At 43.4% G+C, this 20,152-nt stretch overlaps 1 protein-coding gene across 12 annotated transcripts in view; it reads right to left on the reverse strand.

The window, feature by feature from the left end:
• Positions 1-20,152, reverse strand: part of SFI1 (SFI1 centrin binding protein) — a 130,853-nt gene that overhangs the window by 31,860 nt on the left and 78,841 nt on the right. For all 12 annotated transcript variants that reach the window (XM_077160487.1, XM_077160489.1, XM_077160488.1 and 9 more), the window contains 5 exons: positions 6,370-6,526; positions 4,848-5,009; positions 3,101-3,171; positions 2,246-2,338; positions 269-366 (listed from right to left, as the gene is read on the reverse strand). In XM_077160487.1, coding sequence (XP_077016602.1) covers positions 269-366; positions 2,246-2,338; positions 3,101-3,171; positions 4,848-5,009; positions 6,370-6,526 — 581 coding nt within the window. The remainder of the gene's footprint in view (positions 1-268; positions 367-2,245; positions 2,339-3,100; positions 3,172-4,847; positions 5,010-6,369; positions 6,527-20,152) is intronic.

A 20,152-nucleotide genomic window follows, 5' to 3' on the forward strand; every position in this document is an offset into this window, starting at 1 on the left:
ACATCACGGAAGCCTCAAGGAGTGAGGCAAGCTGGCAGGGCCCCACTTCAAAGGACTGTGGCTGAGAACCAGAGCAAACATCCCTGTTCTACTTCTTATGCGGTCAGGGAAAAAGAAAACACGAGCTCAGGAACCAGTGGCTTACAACAGTTCTCAGGCCCTGAAAGCCTTTCTGAATTGGATGCAATAAGGGATGGAAGGGTAAGCGACCCCTCCCGGAAAGTGGCGAGAGACCCGAGGAGTCGGAGCACGAGGCCAGAGTCCCCACCTGTAATGATCCCAGGCAGCGTGCAGCAAGGAGAGCTGCTCTCTTTCCTCCCTCTGCTCGATCCGAGACTGCCAGAGGTTCCAGAACCTGCGCTGTAGCTGCAGCAGGACAGGAAGGAGGTGGACATTTATGAAGGGAAAAGGTAAAATGAGCCTTGTCAACGCATCCTTCAGTAAATCCCTACTCCAACAGACAGGAAGTGCCTCGGTGTGGAGGAGCCAACACACAACAGACTTGCAAAGTGGTGATGGTTGAGCTGTGTGGAGCTCATCTGGGCCAATGTAAAAGGCGCAATGACGGATCTTGCAGTCTATGGGAATCTGGATGAAGAAGCTCTTCTTAATCCGGGCCTCATGGAAGATGATGTCATTTTAAAAAGTCATTTTAAAAGGGAGTGGTGGGCCACGGTGGCTCAGCAGGCAAGAACGCTTGCCTGCCATGCCAAAGGACCCGGGTTCAATTCCCGGTGCCTGCCCATGTATTAAAAAAAAAAAAAAAAAGGGAGTGGTAAGGGGTATAGAAAAAAAATAGGGGTAACAAAGGTTAAAATATATTGGGTAGATGAAAATACCAGTGGTCAATGAGAGGGAGGGGTAAGGGGTATGGTATGTATGAGCTTTTTCTTTTTTTTCTTTTCATTTCTTTTTCTAGAGTGATGCAAATGTTCTAAAAAACGATCATGGTGATGAATATACTACTATGTGATGATAATGTGTGGAATGTCTGTTAAGAATGTTTGTGTCGTATGTTGTTTATCAATAAAAATATTAAATAAAAAAAGTCATTTTAGAAATTAAAACCGATAGTATCACATATTATCACCTGTGAAACAGTCTTGCCAAAAATGATTAATTTCAATTGAAGTTAATAGTCTTGCCAAAATGTTTAACTTCAATTGAGGTTAATCAATTAAGTTTAACTGCTAAGCTTGTGAAACTACAAAGAATAAAGAAATATTCCCATGACTTCCATGGGAAACAATCAGGCAAATCTAGAACATGGAACATTGTATAGAATAACTGGCTTTACTTTTCAAAAGTCAGGGTCATAAAAAAAAAAGTGGGGGCGGGTAAGGAGTGAACTGTTCTAGATTAAGAAACTTAAGAGACATCACAACCAAATGCAGTGAATGATTCTTCATTGACTCCTGGTTTGGAAAAAAAAAAAGGTTTAAAGGGGGACAAGTGTAGACATCTGAATATGGACTGGATATTGGCTAAGATTGGGGAATTATTTGTAATTTTGTTAGGGATGATCATGTTATTATGGTTAGATGAGAAAATATTCTTATTTGGGGGCAATGTATGCTGAAATAGTGTCTTTTAGTATCACGAACTCTGATTTATAATGAAATGGATTAAGAAAAAAAAACAAAACAAAAATAACCAGGCAAGCCACGGTGGCTCAGCAGGCAGAGTTCTCGCCTACTATGCCAGAGATCCAGTGCCTACCCATGCAAGAAAACAAAAAGAACTAACAGTTGAAGCAAAACAAACATTAACAGCTGTTACATCTAGGTGGTGGAATATACTGGTGTTTATTATGCTATTCATTCTATTTTTTTGTATGTTTGAAAGTTTTTATAATTATAAAAACAAAGGACCCCATTGTCCTGCACCCAGAAACAAAATCTACCAGTAGAAAGTGACTATTTCTCACCCTCAGGTAAACTACTGAGAAGACCTAAAATGAAAACACAACCAAAGCCTCCTATAACGCAAGACCTAATGCCTATGTACATGGCTATGTCCCTAGGTCAGGACTGAAACCTCTGACCTTTAACCATCGATTCTCATAGCAAACAGGAAAAAGAAAAAATGGGATTAAATAAAGCAAAAGCAAGAATGCATCTCTCTGCAGGTATGGATTACCCAAGAAAATAAGCATTAAGGTTTGGGATTCTCGAGGTCTCTAGGCACAAAGGTTAGACAAAAAAGTGACCGGCCATGAGATGCCCTACGAAAAGCTAACCCTCACCATGACCTCCTGCTGCCGGTGGGCAAGATTCCTTCTCATCTGCCGAAGGTGGGAACGAGTCACGTTGTCTTTTAGTGCTCCAAAGCAAGAATTCTGTGACAAGAAGGTAGGACACAACCAATTACAAAGAGCGCAATGAGTGAAGTCTGTAAAAACAACTGCAGGGTTCCAAATCTGCCAAAAAAAATTCCAAGCCTGTAAAAATAAGGCGGGCCAGTCCAAATCAGGTGGAAAGAAGCTCACTCGCGGCCATTCACAGCTGCTACATTTCCCGGAGCACTTCTCTATTTTGGGATCCAATGGGGAGCCCAGTACAAGCCAGCCCGCAGAGCAGGCACTTAAAAAATAACTGTTGTGCCTTTAGACGTGAGTATCCCTCACCTCTAACCAGGAGGGGAGGCAGAGGCAGGATACCCAGGCCTGCCTCAAGCTCAGTCAGTGACATCTGATGTCATGACCTAATCAAAGCCCACTTCCTGTCTTGGGCTTCGGTTTTCTGCAACAGAAGGGAAATGATTGGAGTGGATTAGAGGCTTCACGTTGTGCTCTGCAGAGCCCCACAGGCTCCCGGAAGTGAATGAGGCTGGGGAGAGTAGAATGGGGATGGACTCCACCACCTTCGCTTCGACCCTCAGCATCCTGACTTCGACCTATTTCAAAGACTAGACTCCTACCATTAAAGGGGAGCCACCTTTTAAGAAAAAAATTCCCGGGATAGATCTCTAGCTCTAAGCCTCCTTTATAGCTATAAACCCCTGTGATCCAAGTTGAAAACAGCGTTCCCACCCCAAATGAAGGGAAGGAACTTGGGCATGACGGCTGGAAGGGCCTGGGGCAGGCTTGCAGCGCTCTTACCAGCAGGCGCTGTCTGTGGTGCTCCTCTGCCATCCCACGCTGGGCGGCTGCTTCTGCGCACAGCAGCACATCTGCCAGGAAATTAAGGCCCACACAATGTGACCCAGAGTGACGCTGTGGAAGGGTCCTGTCAGGCCAGGATGGACGGTGTCTACCTGAGTCTCCTCCTGATGGCCCAGGGAAGTGGTGGGCCAAGGGAAGCCCTGAGTTCCTTCACTGAGGTAAATTAACTGCCACCCATTTCAGGGAACACTTCAGCATCAGCCTATCTAAAGCTGACCCCTGCTCCTTGTCCTCCATTCTCGGTTTTGATATTACGACCCAATCAGTTGTTTAGAGCTAGAAAAACGTGAGTTATTTCTAAACCTTTTCTTCTCCCAATCCCTCCCATCCACTCACTCTGTTGCCAAGCCCAAGTGCTGTCCTCCTAAGTCTGCTATGTCCCCATCCCCTCCCCTGTCCTGCTCCCTGGCCTCCGCCACCCTGCAGTTTATTTGCCTCAGTTCAAGCCCCTTGCCCCTCCCAGAGTCTGGGAAGAGAGCCTCACCACACTGCTGCTTTCCCCACACCAATCCTCGCCTCCCTCCTCTAACCCAGAATTCTCTTTCTAAAGCACGAGTCCATGGCGTCGCTTCTCCCCTTAAAGATCTTCATCAGGATCGGCCCACATCCCTGACCCCTGCACACAGGACTCTGCAAGCTGGTCCCTGGCACCATCTACACCCCAGAGCGCACCACAGGTATTCCTCATCACCCCTGAGTGCTTTTCCACACCTCCACGCCTGTGCAAATGCCCCTCCTTCCACCTGAGACGCCCTTCCCAACGTGTCTGCTCGATGCCCGTGTCGCCCCGTAAGACCAAAACTCAGCTCTCACATCACCTCCTTAGCTGAATCTCTCTCAAAGCTCTCACAGGATTTGGTATGAAACTTGATAGAAACTTGTCATACCATATTGTAAAGATCCATTTTCATGTCTCCTTTCCCCACTGGACAATTCCCGAATGTTAGGCTTTGCATTTCTCCAGATCCCGGGGCCTCAGCAGGAGTTTAACACAAAGCAAGGGTTTAATAAACAAATGGATGTGTGGATGAGAATTCAGGGCAGTCCAAGTCCTCGATCTTGGGCACATACTGTGATGGGGGCAGTGATCAAGAATACGTGCAGCAGAGCGTAAGGTTGATGTGATACTGTGACTTGCTGAGATAATGGATGCTGAAATCACTTAGTGCTCCCCCCACCCCCCGAATATGTATTTTCTCATCTATAAAATGGAAATCATGACACCCACTTCACAGGCTTGCTATGAAGATAAAGGAGGTAACACATAATATCTGCAGAGAGTAAAAGCCCAGCTATTGTCATAGAGATCGTGCCACCAAGAAACAACAGCTGTGGTTACTTCAGCCCCCAGGTGGGTAGAGAAAAGCAATGAGAGAGTAATGCAAAATTGAGAACAGTAAGATTACACCTGAGGGGGAGGAAAGGAAATGCAGCGAGAGGTGCTTGCCATGTTCCATCTCTTAGGCCAGGGCTGGGCACCTAAGTGTCCATTTTTTCATTCTTTAAACTGTGAATGTATGTGGGGCATGCTCTTGTGTGTGCATATTTCCAAATAAACACAAATTTAAAAAAATAGTAAGTGCACAGAGATTCAAGGCTGTCTTCCCACATATCGCATGACTCCTGGTTTCCATGCTGTCTCGGGTGTGCAGGAGGCACAGGGCTGGGTGGCTGAAAAGGATACAGTGTTTCCAGTGGGCAAAGGCCCTCCGCAGCGCCATCCTCCCAGCCAGCACCTCCGCCCGGGAGAGGTGGGCGCACAGGCTCTCCCTCCTCGCCAGGGCCCACCACCAGTCACAGAAGTGCGTCCGGAGCACCGTGATACTGTGGAGTCGCTTGGCCATCTCTGAACAGGGAAAATTGTTTAAGGGCCACACTCCCAAGATTGGGGGGGGGGGGGTCAGCTAGAAGCCTCTTTAAGGCAAACTGAATCCCGCTATGGGCAGGGAGCAGGAATTCAAGGCTGTTCTCATCAAGAATCCTTCAATAAGAGCCTTTAAAAACACGGGTCATTAGGAACCCCTTAGCTACAGCTACAGCTCCTATCTCAGAGGAAAGAGGAGAGGAGTGGGTTTTTAGGGAGGGGGATGTTATGACATCAGTTACATCAAAGGGCTGAGGCTTCTAGTTAGCTTCTGAAGAACAGGAATGGCTAGTGCCGCTTTCAAAGAGGACTTTGTTTTCACAGGGGTGAGTCAATGACACACAACTCTGTAGGCAAAGGCTTTTTTTTTTGAGCTTTCAGCTAAGTGATCCCGGCTGCCAGCTTCATCTTCCTTTTAACGCTAATGAGTAACAGCCTGTGTGGGCTGAAGCCTGGGACACAGAAGGGAGTCAGCCCCGGAATCAGAATAATGTAATCGGAACATGCTTTAGTCTGCTGTCCATCTGCTCAAAAGCTCCATGCCTTCACCTTGCAGGCTAGTCTCCTGTTACCGTCTTCCAACGGACAGATTCAAACTCCTCCCAAGAGGCAGCGTTGGCAGCCTAGGAGATTTCTGCAGTGGGGCTGGGTGAAAATGGCGAGCCTAACCCACTTCAGTGGAGGCTCAGTAAATCTAAGCACAAAACGGGGCACCAGGATCGCGTCCCTGTGTGTCCTCACTTCTGAACCCTAAGTCGGAAAGTAACCCATGAAAACAGTGCCCGAAAAACTCGACATCATAAATCATTTGCATAACAGAGACAATCCAAATATCTATCAATAGGAGAACTGCTAAGTAAATTAAGGTAAGCCATCCCATAAAATATTGAACAATCATTAAAAAACAACCTTTATGCGATGATACTGCAAGCCACTGATTATATACTTTAGATGGACATTGTAGGGTGTGTGACTATATCTCAATAAAATTGCTTTAAAACAAAACCCACATCTGTGAATAATACTTAAAGACACAGCAAAGTGTTGATTGGTTGTGGGGGGGAATAAGATACAAAATTGTATGTATCATCATATTAATCATAATAATCATAACACATCCAGCTTAATTAGAACCCTACTGGGTAAATTACATATGTAGAATAAAAGGCCAAAAGGAAATAAATGTGAATAAAGGATGATGCACTTTATCCCCAAGCTCCTTTCAAAATTTGTTGTGTAAAGTAGTTATGTTTCTTCCTAATAAAGCACCATGCATAGCAAGCAGGAGAGTGAAAACAGTGACCAATTCTTTTGGCTCAAGAGCTCGGCACTTCTTGCTCACCCTTCTGCTGTCTCTTCACTCTGCGGAGTTGCAGATATTCAAGCCAGGCCTTCAGGGACCTCCACTTTTGCCAATGCCGATGGTGTTTCACTGCAGAGACCATTTTCTGCCTGTCCCTTTGGACATTCAGGAGCTGTTCCCGCCACCGTGACCAAGACTGAACCAGAGAAAAAACGACAATCAAAGGAGAGGCAGGACACGGAAGTACAAGAGAGGGAAGAGAGAAATAGACAGAGATGCTTACTGGAAAGACTAAAGTCACAAACAGAGATGGCAATCCGCAAGTACAAACATAAGCTATGGACATTTAGAGTGAAAAGAGCATTAAGTAGGGCATTCTGTGTCGAGAAAGCAAATTGTTTGTGAACTAAAAAAATAAAAGACGAATAATAAATTCAACGAACAGGTTAAAAAGCAGGTATGATCCAATCTGGGATAAGCGAAGGTACCCCTTTCCTCCCAAAGCGGGAGGGAGCCTATTCCTTTCTCAAGCAGTGGACCTACAGGGAAAGCACCTCAGGGAAGTGAGCCTATCCAAGTTGAGGGTCTACAAAAGGATTCCCTGATGACTACCCATCAATACCTATCCCTAGGGAAGTCTTCATATACATCCAGGGGTACGCATACCCCAGTGTGAAGACAGCTACCTTAGATGACTTTATATCTTCTTTTCTCAAACCTAGAATACTCCTTCCCTTTTTCTTCCTCTTAGTTATCATCTTTCCTATTTTCACTGAGAAAATTAAAGCAATCAACAGAGAACTTCCTCTAACTCCCAGTCTCTCTGGATAAAGTGTTAATGCTCTTATGAAAAGCCTCTTTTCCCCACTGTGCCTTAATCCACCATCTCTCACCTTCTCAGGGATACCACTCTACCAACTTAACCCCTCTTCTGCATCATCAAGTTTTCACTCCCCACTAGTTTTTTTTAATACAGGCACTCAAATGAACTATTATTTCTCTCATATGTTAAAAAAAAAAAAACCCTTCACAGACATGACAACCAAAAGCAATGGGTGAAGAAAAAAAAAAGGACGGGCCATGGTGGCTCGGCAGGCAGAGTTCTTGCCTGCCATGCCACCATGCCACCATGCCAGAGATCTGGGTTCGATTCCCAGTGCAAAAACAAACAAACAAATTAAAAAAGCAATGGGTGACTTTTCTTTTAATTTTAAGTTTTTTGATATGTATTATATATTCATATACCACGTAATCACCCAAAGTATACAATCAATGGTTCAAAACATCATCATATAGCTGTGCATTTATCAACACAATTGATTTTTTTTAATTTTTTGGTGAAAAATAACATACAAAAAAGCAATAAATTTCAAAGTACAGCACAACAATTAGTTGTTTGGTATGGGTTACAATTACACAATTTTAGGTTTTTACTTAGAGCTGCTCTAAGATATTGGAGACTAAAAGAAATATCAATATAACGATTCAGCAATCATACTCATTTGTTAAACCCTACCTTCTCTGTGTAACTCCTTTGATCTTTTTCCCACTCTTTAGGGGTATCTAGGTTATGGTCATTCTAACTTTTTCATGTGGGAAGGGGCTGTCAATAATAAGGGATAGGGTGATGGAACTAGCTGGTGTTCTGGAGAGGCTGGCCCCTCTGCATTTCAGGACTTATCTGGTCCAGGAACCCATCTGGAGGTTGCAGGTTTCTGGAAAGTTAAATGGGTGACTTTTGAATGGATCCTGGAGCAGACACTAAAATAGCAGTAAGGGATATTCTTGGAACATTTGGGGATGTTTGAATATGAATTGTCTATTAGCTACATCAATATTAAATTTCTTGGGCATGATAATGATATTGTGGCTATGTGGGAGAATGTCCTTATTCCTAGGAGATACAAGTATTTTGGATAAACTTTATGTCTGCGACTTTAAAGTGATTCCAAAAAACTAAGAAATATATTTATATACTTTGAGGTAAAAAAAAAAAAAGTAGCAAGATGTTAACAACTGGTTAAACAACGTGAAGAACATATGGTGTCCACCTTTACTGTAGGTTGGGTATTTGTCAAAAATAAGAAGTTTGGGGAAGATGACTATCATCACACAATACTTCCTAAAAGGAACTACTATTCTCAAACATTCAAATCAACACTCCTTTTGAGACCATGCTTTGACATCCAGCTAACATGCTAGCTCTTTCCCTTCTTTTTACAATTTCCTCAACAGAGCTACTGTTTAATCTCTCTTCTCCCGGACTTTCTTGAACCCACTCCATTCAGGCTTACTGAAGCTGCTCTTATCAAGCTCAATCAATGATATCCACGTTACTAAATCCAAAGGTCAGTCCTCACCTTCCTTGATCTAGCAGAAGCAGCAGACAGAGCTAATGGCTTCTCCAGGATGCCAAGATATTTCACTTCCAGTCTCTTCTAGCTTCCCTCTGCTGAGTCCTTTTCTCCTGGTCTCACAGGGCTCAGTCCTGGAGATACCCCTTCCCGCCCCCAATTTGTGCTTTCATCTCATCTCATGACTCTAAATACCATTTACATGCTGAGGACCTGAAATTTACAGGTCCAGCCTGGACCGCAGCTCCAGGCCCCACCTGCACCCACTGCCTCCCTGACTCACACACACACACAAGCAAAAGGCCTACCAAGCTGAAGGTGCTCAGAATGGAGCTCTTCCTCCTCTTTCCCCACAAGCCCGCTACTCCCTCAACCTTCCCCATTTCAGTGAAGGGCAACTCCATCGTTGTAGTCACTTAAGCCAAAAATCTGGGAGTCAACTTTGACTTTTTCTCTCCAAACTCATATCTAACCGATCTGGTAGCAAATACCGTTGACCACACCTTCAAAGCACATCCAGAATCCAGCTACCATCTTGTTATCATCCGTGTCCAAAATCTCATCTGGAATTCTGTAATAACTTCTTAATGGTTTCTCTCTGGCTTTATCCTGACCTTTTGCCATCTACCTTTTTGAAAACCCAACAGCCAGAGTGGACGTTTTTGGCTGTTTGGGTAGCAAAGTCCCTTCTGTACATACTATTTTTCTCCCCCACCTTTTTAGTTTTTCATGCCACAGGTTTGTTGGAGAAGCCAAGTCATTTATCCTGTAAAATGCCCTATAAAATCTAAAATGTTTTGGATTTGGCTGATTTTGAAAAAAATCCTCAAGATGTCTTTAACTTGTTCCTCTGACCCCCATGTGCTATAAACTGATAGATTCATGTTAGGGTTGGCTGGGGTCATGTCTGACTTTCTAGGCAAGGACACTTCATGAGTGGTGCTGGTACTTCCTGTCACATTGCCTCATGAGGCACAGTGTGCCCGGCTGTCACGGTTTAGTAATGCCAGGATTGTTCAGTGTTCATTTCCCCTTCAGCCTTCCAGCCAGTCAGGATTCTAGACCCATTCCTTCAGTAGGGGTGGCAAAACAGAGAACTTCTAATTCTAGCATCCTTTCTGCATTTATTAACTGGTGCATAAGAAAGTCTTCCCTTTTTCATTAGCCTTCTGGCTTCTGGGATACCAAGTTTACAAAGAATAGTAAGGATAGATGCTTGATTTTTGCAATTATTAACTTTCCTTTTTAATTAATTTTCACGGAATTAAATTAATGCCTTAACAATCTAAAAGCATGACCAAAGAGTCCCCTTTATCATTATGAATACATAGATTTTTATTTATTTGCTATGTTTGCAATGGGCAATGAATATTTTTTTTTGATGCTCAAAATGTTCTACCTTAAAGCCTATGGGAGCACTTTCAAATTGGCTGGAGTCCTTCTGACACAACCCTGTTCGTCTCTGTAAATTTCCTCACTTCAAAGCACATTATGTTCTGAGCTTAGCTTGTCTATTTCATGCCCCAGACTTGGAATCAGTTTTTTTTTTCAAAAGGCCCTAACTTCTTTTAGGGGAAAATGTTTGAGACCGTAAATTGGGCACAAAGATTGCTAGCTATTAGAGTAATGCCACTGTGGTTCTAAGTGTTTCAGTAAACAGAGCTAGAAACACACTTTTTTTAAGGTTAAAAAAAAATCATAAATTCATTTTGATTTTTACATTTCAAATGTCAGATTATGGGGCTTTGATTTAATTTCTGTGATTTTATACTTGTAATCCTTTCTTCACAGCGAACAACTTGATTCCTAATGATGATGCCAGTTATTCACTTGCTGTATCTTACACTGAAGTTATTTTAGTTTCAACATGCAAATTCCAAACCTGCTACTAAACAGTAAGAATGCTGTTTTACATTTCTTAGGAGTTCTTTGTGTCCTTAGAATCCATCCCACTAAGGACGGACAGTCAAAATACTATATTTTAAAGTTATGTGATACAACTATTTCCTCTGTGTAGTTATTGCCACAAATGTGATATGTTTGTTTCAGTTTGTTTTAAAACACAAGGGTTTGCTTTTTCCCTTTTTTATTCACTTTTGTTTTTTAATTTCGCAAATATTTCCACGGTTTCGAAGTGAAAACCATATAGCAAAATAAATTCCCAGATAAATATTTTTTCTGCTCTGTTCCCTCTTTCCCCCCTAAAGGTAACCATTTCCCTTTGTTTTTGGTTTATTCTTCCATTATTTCTTCCTGAAAATACAAGCAAACACACATGCACTTGTATTCACATATCTCCTTCTCTTTCTGACCCAAAAGTAGCACCCTGTGGACCCGAAGGATCCTTTTAAGAGGCATGGGCCATCATGCCTCTCCTCAGTCCAAGACCTGGGGCTCCACCTCCCCGGGGGGAAGAGCCAAAGTCTTTTCACGGCACTGCCTGCAAGGCCAGCAATGGAGCTCCCTGTCAGCTCACGGCCTCAGCAGTTCCACCCTCCCTCTCTGCGGAAGGAGAGACTCATTTCGTAAGCCTGACATTTTTCCTAATGCGTAAAGTCACTGCATTATAATAAAACTCCTAGAAGGCTCTCTAAGGAAACTGACAAGCTGAACCTAAAATGTAGAATAAAGAAGGGCAACAATAAAGAAGATTTTGCCTTTCCAGATACAGACTTAAGAGCTCAAGTAGAAGAAGGAGTAATAAAAAGCTAGCATTTATTATTTCCATAATCCAGGCATATTAAATGTATCATCATACTTAATCCTCACCAGAATTCTATGATAGAGGCTCTATTATCACCTCCATTTTACAGAGAAAAACATGAAGAATGGAGGGGACAGGTAGCATGTTCAAAGGCCCACAGTTAATAGGTGATAGAGGCAGAATTTCCACCTTGGCAGCCTGACTTGCAAACCTACGCTCTTCTTTACCTCAAAATTATAAAAGCATGGAACTGGCTCCAAGAAAGACAAAATGTTCAACGAAACAGGAGCCTAGAAACAGACCCAATGGGACCTTGGCTGATAACAGGCAGATTACAAATCAGTATAAAAAATAATGGGATTAAAGTCCCTCATTCTTATTCTGGGCTTTTAATCCTGTAAAGCTTAATGTAATGCCTGGATATATCCTAGAATATATTAAGTAGATAATCAAAGTACTGCCAGAAGAGTAGAACATATGGAATAAAAATAAATAATAGGGGGAACAAATGTTAAAATAAATTCAGTTTGAAATAGCGGTAAATGAAAGTGAGGGGTAAGGGGTATGGTACGTATAGTTTTTTTTTTCTCTATTATCATTTTATTTCTTTTTCCATTGTCTTTTTATTTCTTTTTCTAAATTGATGCAAATGTACTAAGAAATGATGAATACGCAACTATGTGATGATATTAAGAATTATGGGACTTCCGGAGAAGACGGCGGCTTAGTAAGACGCGCGGATCTTAGTTCCTCCTCCAGAACAGCTACTAGGGGAGTAGAAACGATACAGAACAGCTCCCAGAGCCACGACAGAGATCAAAAAGACAGTGTACCCCATCCTGGAATGGCTGACTGGCTGGGAGAATCCGCTCTGGTGAGATCGCCGAGGGGCGCGGGGTTCCCCGGGCGGGACGGCAAGCGGTTGGAGTCCCTCCCTTCCTCCTTCCCGGGCCAGCTGGCAGAATTGGGCAGGCGGTCCCCTCAAGCCGCTGCGGCTGGCGCCCCCACCACGCGTGGCCCCCCGGACCAATTGAGAGAATTGGATCAGAAATCCCCAGGCCGCAGAGAACGGTGACCGGGGGGGTCCCGTCCAAACACGTGACTCCCAGGCCCGGCTGGGAACAGTGCACTTTCCCGGGCCGCAGTGGCTGTCGCCCTCCCACCACATTGGCACCCCGGGCCGACTAGGAAATTCGGATGAGCGCTCTCACTGGCTGCGGAGGCCGGCGACCCATCCCGCCTTCGGACCCCCGGGCCAGCTGGAACTCTTTCAAGCCACTTCGGCTGGCGAACCCCCCCCACGGCGAGAGTTTTCCAAAGTTAAAGGACCCACAGCACCTTTTACTTGTGGGACCCGCAGACAAACGTGTGCCACGAGTGCCACCAACTGGGCAGGATAAGAAAAAAACCTAGAGATTTCACAGAAAAATCTTTCAACCTGTTCGGTCCAACACCCAGGGAAATCTGACTAAATGCCCAGACGCCAGCAGAAGATAACGGATCATGCTCAGAAAACTAAAAATATGGCCCAGTCAAAGAAACAAACCAATAGTTCAAATGAGATACAGGAGCTGAGACAACTAATGCTAAATATACGAACAGAAATGGAAAACCTCTTCAAAAACGAAATCGATAAATTGAGGGAGGACATGAAGAAGACATGGGCTGAACAAAAAGAAAAAATAGAAAAACTGAAAAAAACAAATCACAGAACTTATGGAAGTGAAGGATAAAGTAGAAAAGATGGAAAAAACAATGGATAGCTACAATGATAGATTTAAAGAGACAGAAGATAGAATTAGTGATTTGGAGGATGGAACATCTGAATTCCAAAAGGAAACAGAAACTATCGGGAAAAGAATGGAAAAATGTGAACAGGGTATCAGGGAACTCAAGGACAATATGAACCGCACAAATATACGTGTTGTGGGTGTTCCAGAAGGAGAAGAGAAGTGAAAAGGAGGAGAAAAACCAATGGAAGAAATTATCACTGAAAATTTCCCAACTCTTATGAAAGACCTAAAATTACAGACCCAAGAAGTGCAGCGCACCCCAAAGAGAATAGACCCAAATAGGCGTTGTCCAAAACACTTACTAGTTAGAATGTCAGAGGTCAAAGAGAAAGAGAGGATCTTGAAAGCAGCAAGAGAAAAACAATCCATCACATACAAGGGAAACCCAATAAGACTATATGTAGATTTCTCAGCAGAAACCATGGAAGCTAGAAGACAGTGGGATGATATATTTAAGTTACTAAAAGGGAAAAACTGCAAACCAAGACTCCTATATCCAGCAAAACTGTCCTTCAAAAATGAGGGAGAAATTAAAACATTCTCAGACAAAAAGTCACTGAGAGAATTTGTGACCAAGAGACCAGCTCTGCAAGAAATACTAAAGGGAGCACTAGAGTCAGACACGAAAAGACAGAAGAGAGAGGTATGGAGAAGAGTGTAGAAAGAAGGAAAGTCAGATATGATATATATAATACAAAAGGCAAAATGGTAGAGGAAAATATTATCCAAACAGTAATAACACTAAATGTCAATGGACTGAATTCCCCAATCAAAAGACATAGATTGGCAGAATGGATTGAAAAACAGGATCCTTCTATATGCTGTCTACAGGAAACACATCTTAGACCCAAAGATAAACATAGGTTGAAAGTGAAAGGTTGGGAAAAGATATTTCATGCAAATAACAACCAGAAAAGAGCAGGAGTGGCTATACTAATATCCAACAAGTTAGACTTCAAATGTAAAACAGTTAAAAGAGACAAAGAAGGACACTATATACTAATAAAAGGAACAATTAAACAAGAAGACATAACAATCATAAATATTTATGCACCGAACCAGAATGCCCCAAAATACGTGAGGAATACACTGCAAACACTGAAAAGGGAAATAGACACAAATACCATAATAGTTGGAGACTTCAATTCCCCACTCTCATCAATGGACAGAACATCTAGACAGAGGATCAATAAAGAAATAGAGAATCTGAATATTACTATAAAGGAGCTAGACTTAACAGACATTTATAGGACATTACATCCCACAACAGGAGGATACACCTTTTTCTCAAGTGCTCATGGATCATTCTCAAAGATAGACCATATGCTGGGTCACAAAGCAAGTCTTAACAAATTTAAAAAGATTGAAATCATACACAACACTTTCTCGGATCATAAAGGAATGAAGTTGGAAATCAATAATAGGCGGAGTGCCAGAAAATTCACAAATACGTGAAGGCTCAACAACACACTCTTAAACAACGAGTGGGTCAAAGAAGAAATTGCAAGAGAAATTAGTAAATTCCTCGAGGCGAATGAAAACGAAAACACAACATATCAAAACTTATGGGACGCAGCAAAGGCAGTGCTAAGAGGGAAATTTATTGCCCTAAATGCCTATATCAGAAAAGAAGAAAAGGCAAAAATGCAGGAATTAACTGTCCACTTGGAAGAACTGGAGAAAGAACAGCAAACTAATCCCAAAGCAAGCAAAAGGAAAGAAATAACAAAGATCAGAGCAGAAATAAATGAAATTGAAAACATGAAAACAATAGAGAAAATCAATAAGACCAGAAGTTGGTTCTATGAGAAAATCAATAAGATTGATGGACCCTTAGCAAGATTGACAAAAAGAAGAAGAGAGAGGATGCAAATAAATAAGATCAGAAATGGAAGAGGAGACATAACCACTGACCTCACAGAAATAAAGGAGGTAATAACAGGATACTATGAACAACTTTACGCTAATAAATACAACAATTTAGATGAAATGGACGGGTTCCTGGAAAGACATGAACAACCAACTTTGATTCAAGAAGAAATAGATGACCTCAACAAACCAATCACAAGTAAAGAAATTGAATCAGTCATTCAAAGCTTCCTAAAAAGAAAAGTCCAGGACCAGACGGCTTCACATGTGAATTCTATCAAACATTCCAGAAAGAATTAGTACCAACTCTCCTCAAACTCTTCAAAAAAATTGAAGTGGAGGGAAAACTACCTAATTCATTCTATGAAGCCAACATCACCCTCATACCAAAACGAGGCAAAGATATTACAAAAAAAGAAAACTACAGACCAATCTCTCTAATGAACATAGATGCAAAAATCCTCAACAAAATTCTAGCAAATCGTATCCAACAACACATTAAAAGAATTATGGACTTCCTGGAAGATGGCGGCTTAGTAAGACGCGCGGATCTTAGTTTCTTCTCCAGGACAGCTACTAGGGGAGTAGAAACGATACAGAAAGCGCCCAAAGCCACAACAGAGATAAAAAAGACAGTGTACCCCATCCTGGAACGGCTGGCTGTCTGAGAGAAGTAGCTCGGGTGAGATCACCGAGGCGCGCGGGCCTCACCGGGCAGGGTGGCAAGCGGCCGGAGTAACTCCCTTCCCCCTTCCCGGGCCGGCTGGGAGAATTGGAGAGGCGGTCCCCTGAAACCGCGGTGGCTGGCACCCACACCACGCACGGCCCCCCGGACCAACTGAGAGAATTGTATCGGAAATCCCCAGGCCATGGAGAACGGTGACGGGTGGGGGAGGCCCCTTCCAAACCCGTGACTCCCGGGGACGTGCACTCTCTCGGGCGGGCTGCTGCCGCTGGCGACCTCCCACCACGCTTGTCGCCCAGGGCCGACTAGGAAATTCGGACGGGCTCTTTCCCGGGCTGCGGCGACCAGCAACCCTCCCTGCGTTCGGAACCCGGGCCGGCTCAAGCCGCTTCGGCTAGTGAACCCCCCGGACGGCGAGAGTTTTCCAAAGTTTAAGGTCCCACAGCACCTTTTACTGGTGGGACCCGCAGACAAACGTGTGCCACGAGCGCCACTTACTGGGCAGGACAAGAAAAACAGAACCCAGAGATTTCACAGGAAAATCTTCCAAACTTTTGGGTCCAATACCCAGGGAAATCTGTCTAAATACGCAGACGCCAACAGAAGATAACGGATCACGCCCAAATAATTGAAAATATGGCCCAGTCAAAGCAACAAACCAATAGTTCAAATGAGATACAGGAGCTGAGACAACTAATGCTAAATATACGCACAGAAATGGAAAACCTCTTCAAAAACGAAATCGATAAATTGAGGGAGGACATGAAGAAGACATGGGCTGAACATAAAGAAGAAATAGAAAAACTGAAAAAACAAATCACAGAACTTATGGAAGTGAAGGACAAAGTAGAAAAGATAGAAAAAACAATGGATACCTACAATGATAGATTCAAATAGACAGAAGATAGAATTAGTGATTTGGAGGATGGAACATCTGAATTCCAAAAACAAACAGAAACTATCGGGAAAAGAATGGAAAAATTTGAACAGGGTATCAGGGAACTCAAGGACAATATGAACCGCACAAATATACGTGTTGTGGGTGTCCCAGAAGGAGAAGAGAAGGGAAAAGGAGGAGAAAAACTAATGGAAGAAATTATCACTGAAAATTTCCCAACTCTTATGAGAGACCTAAAATTACAGATCCAAGAAGTGCAGCGTACCCCAAAGAGAATAGACCCAAATATGCGTTCTCCAAGACACTTACTAGTTAAAATGTCAGAGGTCAAAGAGAAAGAGAGGATCTTGAAAGCAGCAAGAGAAAAACAATCCATCACATACAAGGGAAACCCAATAAGACTATGTGTAGATTTCTCAGTAGAAACCATGGAGGCTAGAAGACAGTGGGATGATATATTTAAATTACTAAAAGAGAAAAACTGCCAACCAAGACTCCTATATCCAGCAAAATTGTCCTTCAAAAATGAGGGAGAAATTAAAACATTCTCAGACAAAAAGTCACTGAGAGAATTTGTGACCAAGAGACCAGCTCTGCAAGAAATACTAAAGGGAGCACTAGAGTCAGAACCGAAAAGACAGAAGAGAGAGGTATGGAGAAGAGTGTAGAAAGAAGGAAAGTGGGAGATCCAAGATGGCGTCTTAGTAAGGTACATGCGTCTTAGTTCCTCCGACTCCAAATCAACTAATAGGTGAACAGAAACAGTACAAAACAGCTCCCGGGGCTACAGCAGGGAATGGACACACAGCGTAACCAAGTCTGGGCTGGCTAGTCTGACTGCGAAACTCAGCTGCGGTGAGTGAGATCCCCGAGCGGCGGGCGAGACCCCCGAGCGGCCGCAGCTGCGGCGGTCCGAGCTAATCCCTCCCTCCTTCCGGGGCTGGCTGAGAGACTCGGAGAGACAAGCATCCCAGCCAAGGCAGCCGGCGCCACACTTTTGTGGGCGGCTTCGAGTCTCGGCATCGAGTCCGCGACTACAAGTCTCAGATCAGAGGGCTATCCAAAGTCTGGGCTGGCAAGTCTGATTGCGAGACTTGGCTGCGGCGAGACCCCTGAGCGGCCGCAGCTGCGGCGGTCCGAGCTAATCCCTCCCTCCTTCCCGGGCCGGCTGAGAGTATCGGAGAAGTAAGTTCCCCAAGCCGAGGCAGGCGGCGCCCTTCTTTTGCGGGCGGCTTCGAGTCTCGGCTTTAAGTCCGCGGCTACGAGTCTCGGATCAGAGGGCTATCCAAAGTCTGGGCTGGCTAGACTGACTGCGAGACTCGGCTGCAGTGAGACCCCCGAGTGGCGTGCGATATCCCGATCAGCGGCAGCTGCGGTGGTCCGAGCTACTTCCTCCCCCCTTTCCGGACTGGTTGAGAGTATTGGAGAAGCAAGTTTCCCAAGCCGAGGGAGGTGGCACCCCTCTTTTGCGGGCGGCTTCGAGTCTCTGCTTCGAGTCCGCGGATACGAGTCTCAGATAGGAGGGCTATCCAAGCTGCGGAAGCCCCCCCCCCCACGGGAGGCTTCCTGGTTCGGTGGGAAATCCCCCAGGCCCGCTGTGGCCCGCAACCAGCCACAGGGTCCCCTCAAGCCGCGGCAGCTGACGCCCCCACCACGCGCGGCCCCTGAACCAACGGAGAGATTTGGATCCGAAATCCCCAGGCCACGGAGATCGATGACTGGGGGAGACCCATTCCAAACACTTGAGACAAACGTGTGCCACGTGCGCCACGTACTGGGCAAGATAAGAAAAACAGATCCCAGAGATTTCACAGAAAAATCTTACAACCTTGCTGGGTCCAACACCCAGAGAAATCTGAATAAATGCCCAGACGCCAGCAGCAGAAGATAACTGTCCACGCTCAAAAGATTGAGAATATGGCCCAGTCAAAGGAACAAACCAATAGCTCAAATGAGACACAAGAGCTGAGACAACTAATCCTGAATATACGAACAGAAATGGAAAACCTCTTCAAAAATGAAATCGATAAATTGAGGGAGGACATGAAGAGGACATGGGCTGAACATAAAGAAGAAATAGAAAAACTGAAAAAACAAATCGCAGAACTTATGGAAGTGAAGGATAAAGTAGCAAACATAGAAAAAATAATGGACAGTTACAATGATAGATTTAAAGAGACAGAAGATAGAATTAGTGATTTGGAGGATGGAACATCTGAATTCCAAAAAGAAACAGAAACTATAGGGAAAAGAATGGAGAAATTTGAACAGGGTATCAGGGAACTCAAGGACAATATGAACCGCACAAATATACGTGTTGTGGGTGTTCCAGAAGGAGAAGAGAAGGGAAAAGGAGGAGAAAAACTAATGGAAGAAATTTTCACTGAAAATTTCCCAACTCTTATGAAAGACCTAAAATTACAGATCCAAGAAGTGCAGCGCACCCCAAAGAGATTAGACCCAAATAGGCGTTCTCCAAGACACTTACTAGTTAGAATGTCAGAGGTCAATGAGAAAGAGAGGATCTTGAAAGCAGCAAGAGAAAAACAATCCATCACATACAAGGGAAACCCAATAAGACTATGTGTAGATTTCTCAGCAGAAACCATGGAAGCTAGAAGACAGTGGGATGATATATTTAAAATACTAAAAGAGAAAAACTGCCAACCAAGACTCCTATATCCAGCAAAATTATCCTTCAAAAATGAGGGAGAAATTAAAACATTCTCAGACAAAAAGTCACTGAAAGAATTCGTGACCAAGAGACCAGCTCTGCAAGAAATACTAAAGGGAGCATTAGAGTCAGATACAAAAAGACAGAAGAGAGAGATATGGAAAAGAGTGTAGAAAGAAGGAAAATCAGATATGATATATATAATACAAAAGGCAAAATGTTAGAGGAAAATATTATCCAAACAGTAATAACACTAAATGTCAATGGACTGAATTCCCCAATCAAAAGACATAGATTGGCAGAATGGATTAAAAAACAGGATCCTTCTATATGCTGTCTACAGGAAACACATCTTAGACCCAAAGATAAACATAGGTTGAAAGTGAAAGGTTGGGAAAAGATATTTCATGCAAATAACAACCAGAAAAGAGCAGGAGTGGCTATACTAATATCCAACAAATTAGACTTCAAATGTAAAGCAGTTAAAAGAGACAAAGAAGGACACTATATACTAATAAAAGGAACAATTAAACAAGAAGACATAACAATCATAAATATTTACGCACCGAACCAGACTGCCCCAAAATACGTGAGGAATACACTGCAAACACTGAAAAGGGAAATAGACCCATATACTATAATAGTTGGAGACTTCAACTCACCACTCTCATCAAGGGACAGAACATCTAGACAGAAGATCAACAAAGAAATAGAGAATCTGAATATTACTATCAATGAACTAGACTTAATAGACATTTATAGGACATTACATCCCACAACAGGAGGATACACCTTTTTCTCAAGTGCTCATGGATCATTCTCAAAAATAGACCATATGCTGGGTC

The sequence above is a fragment of the Tamandua tetradactyla genome, chromosome 5 (assembly GCF_023851605.1).
Source record: "Tamandua tetradactyla isolate mTamTet1 chromosome 5, mTamTet1.pri, whole genome shotgun sequence".
NCBI classification, from domain to species: Eukaryota; Metazoa; Chordata; class Mammalia; order Pilosa; family Myrmecophagidae; genus Tamandua; species Tamandua tetradactyla.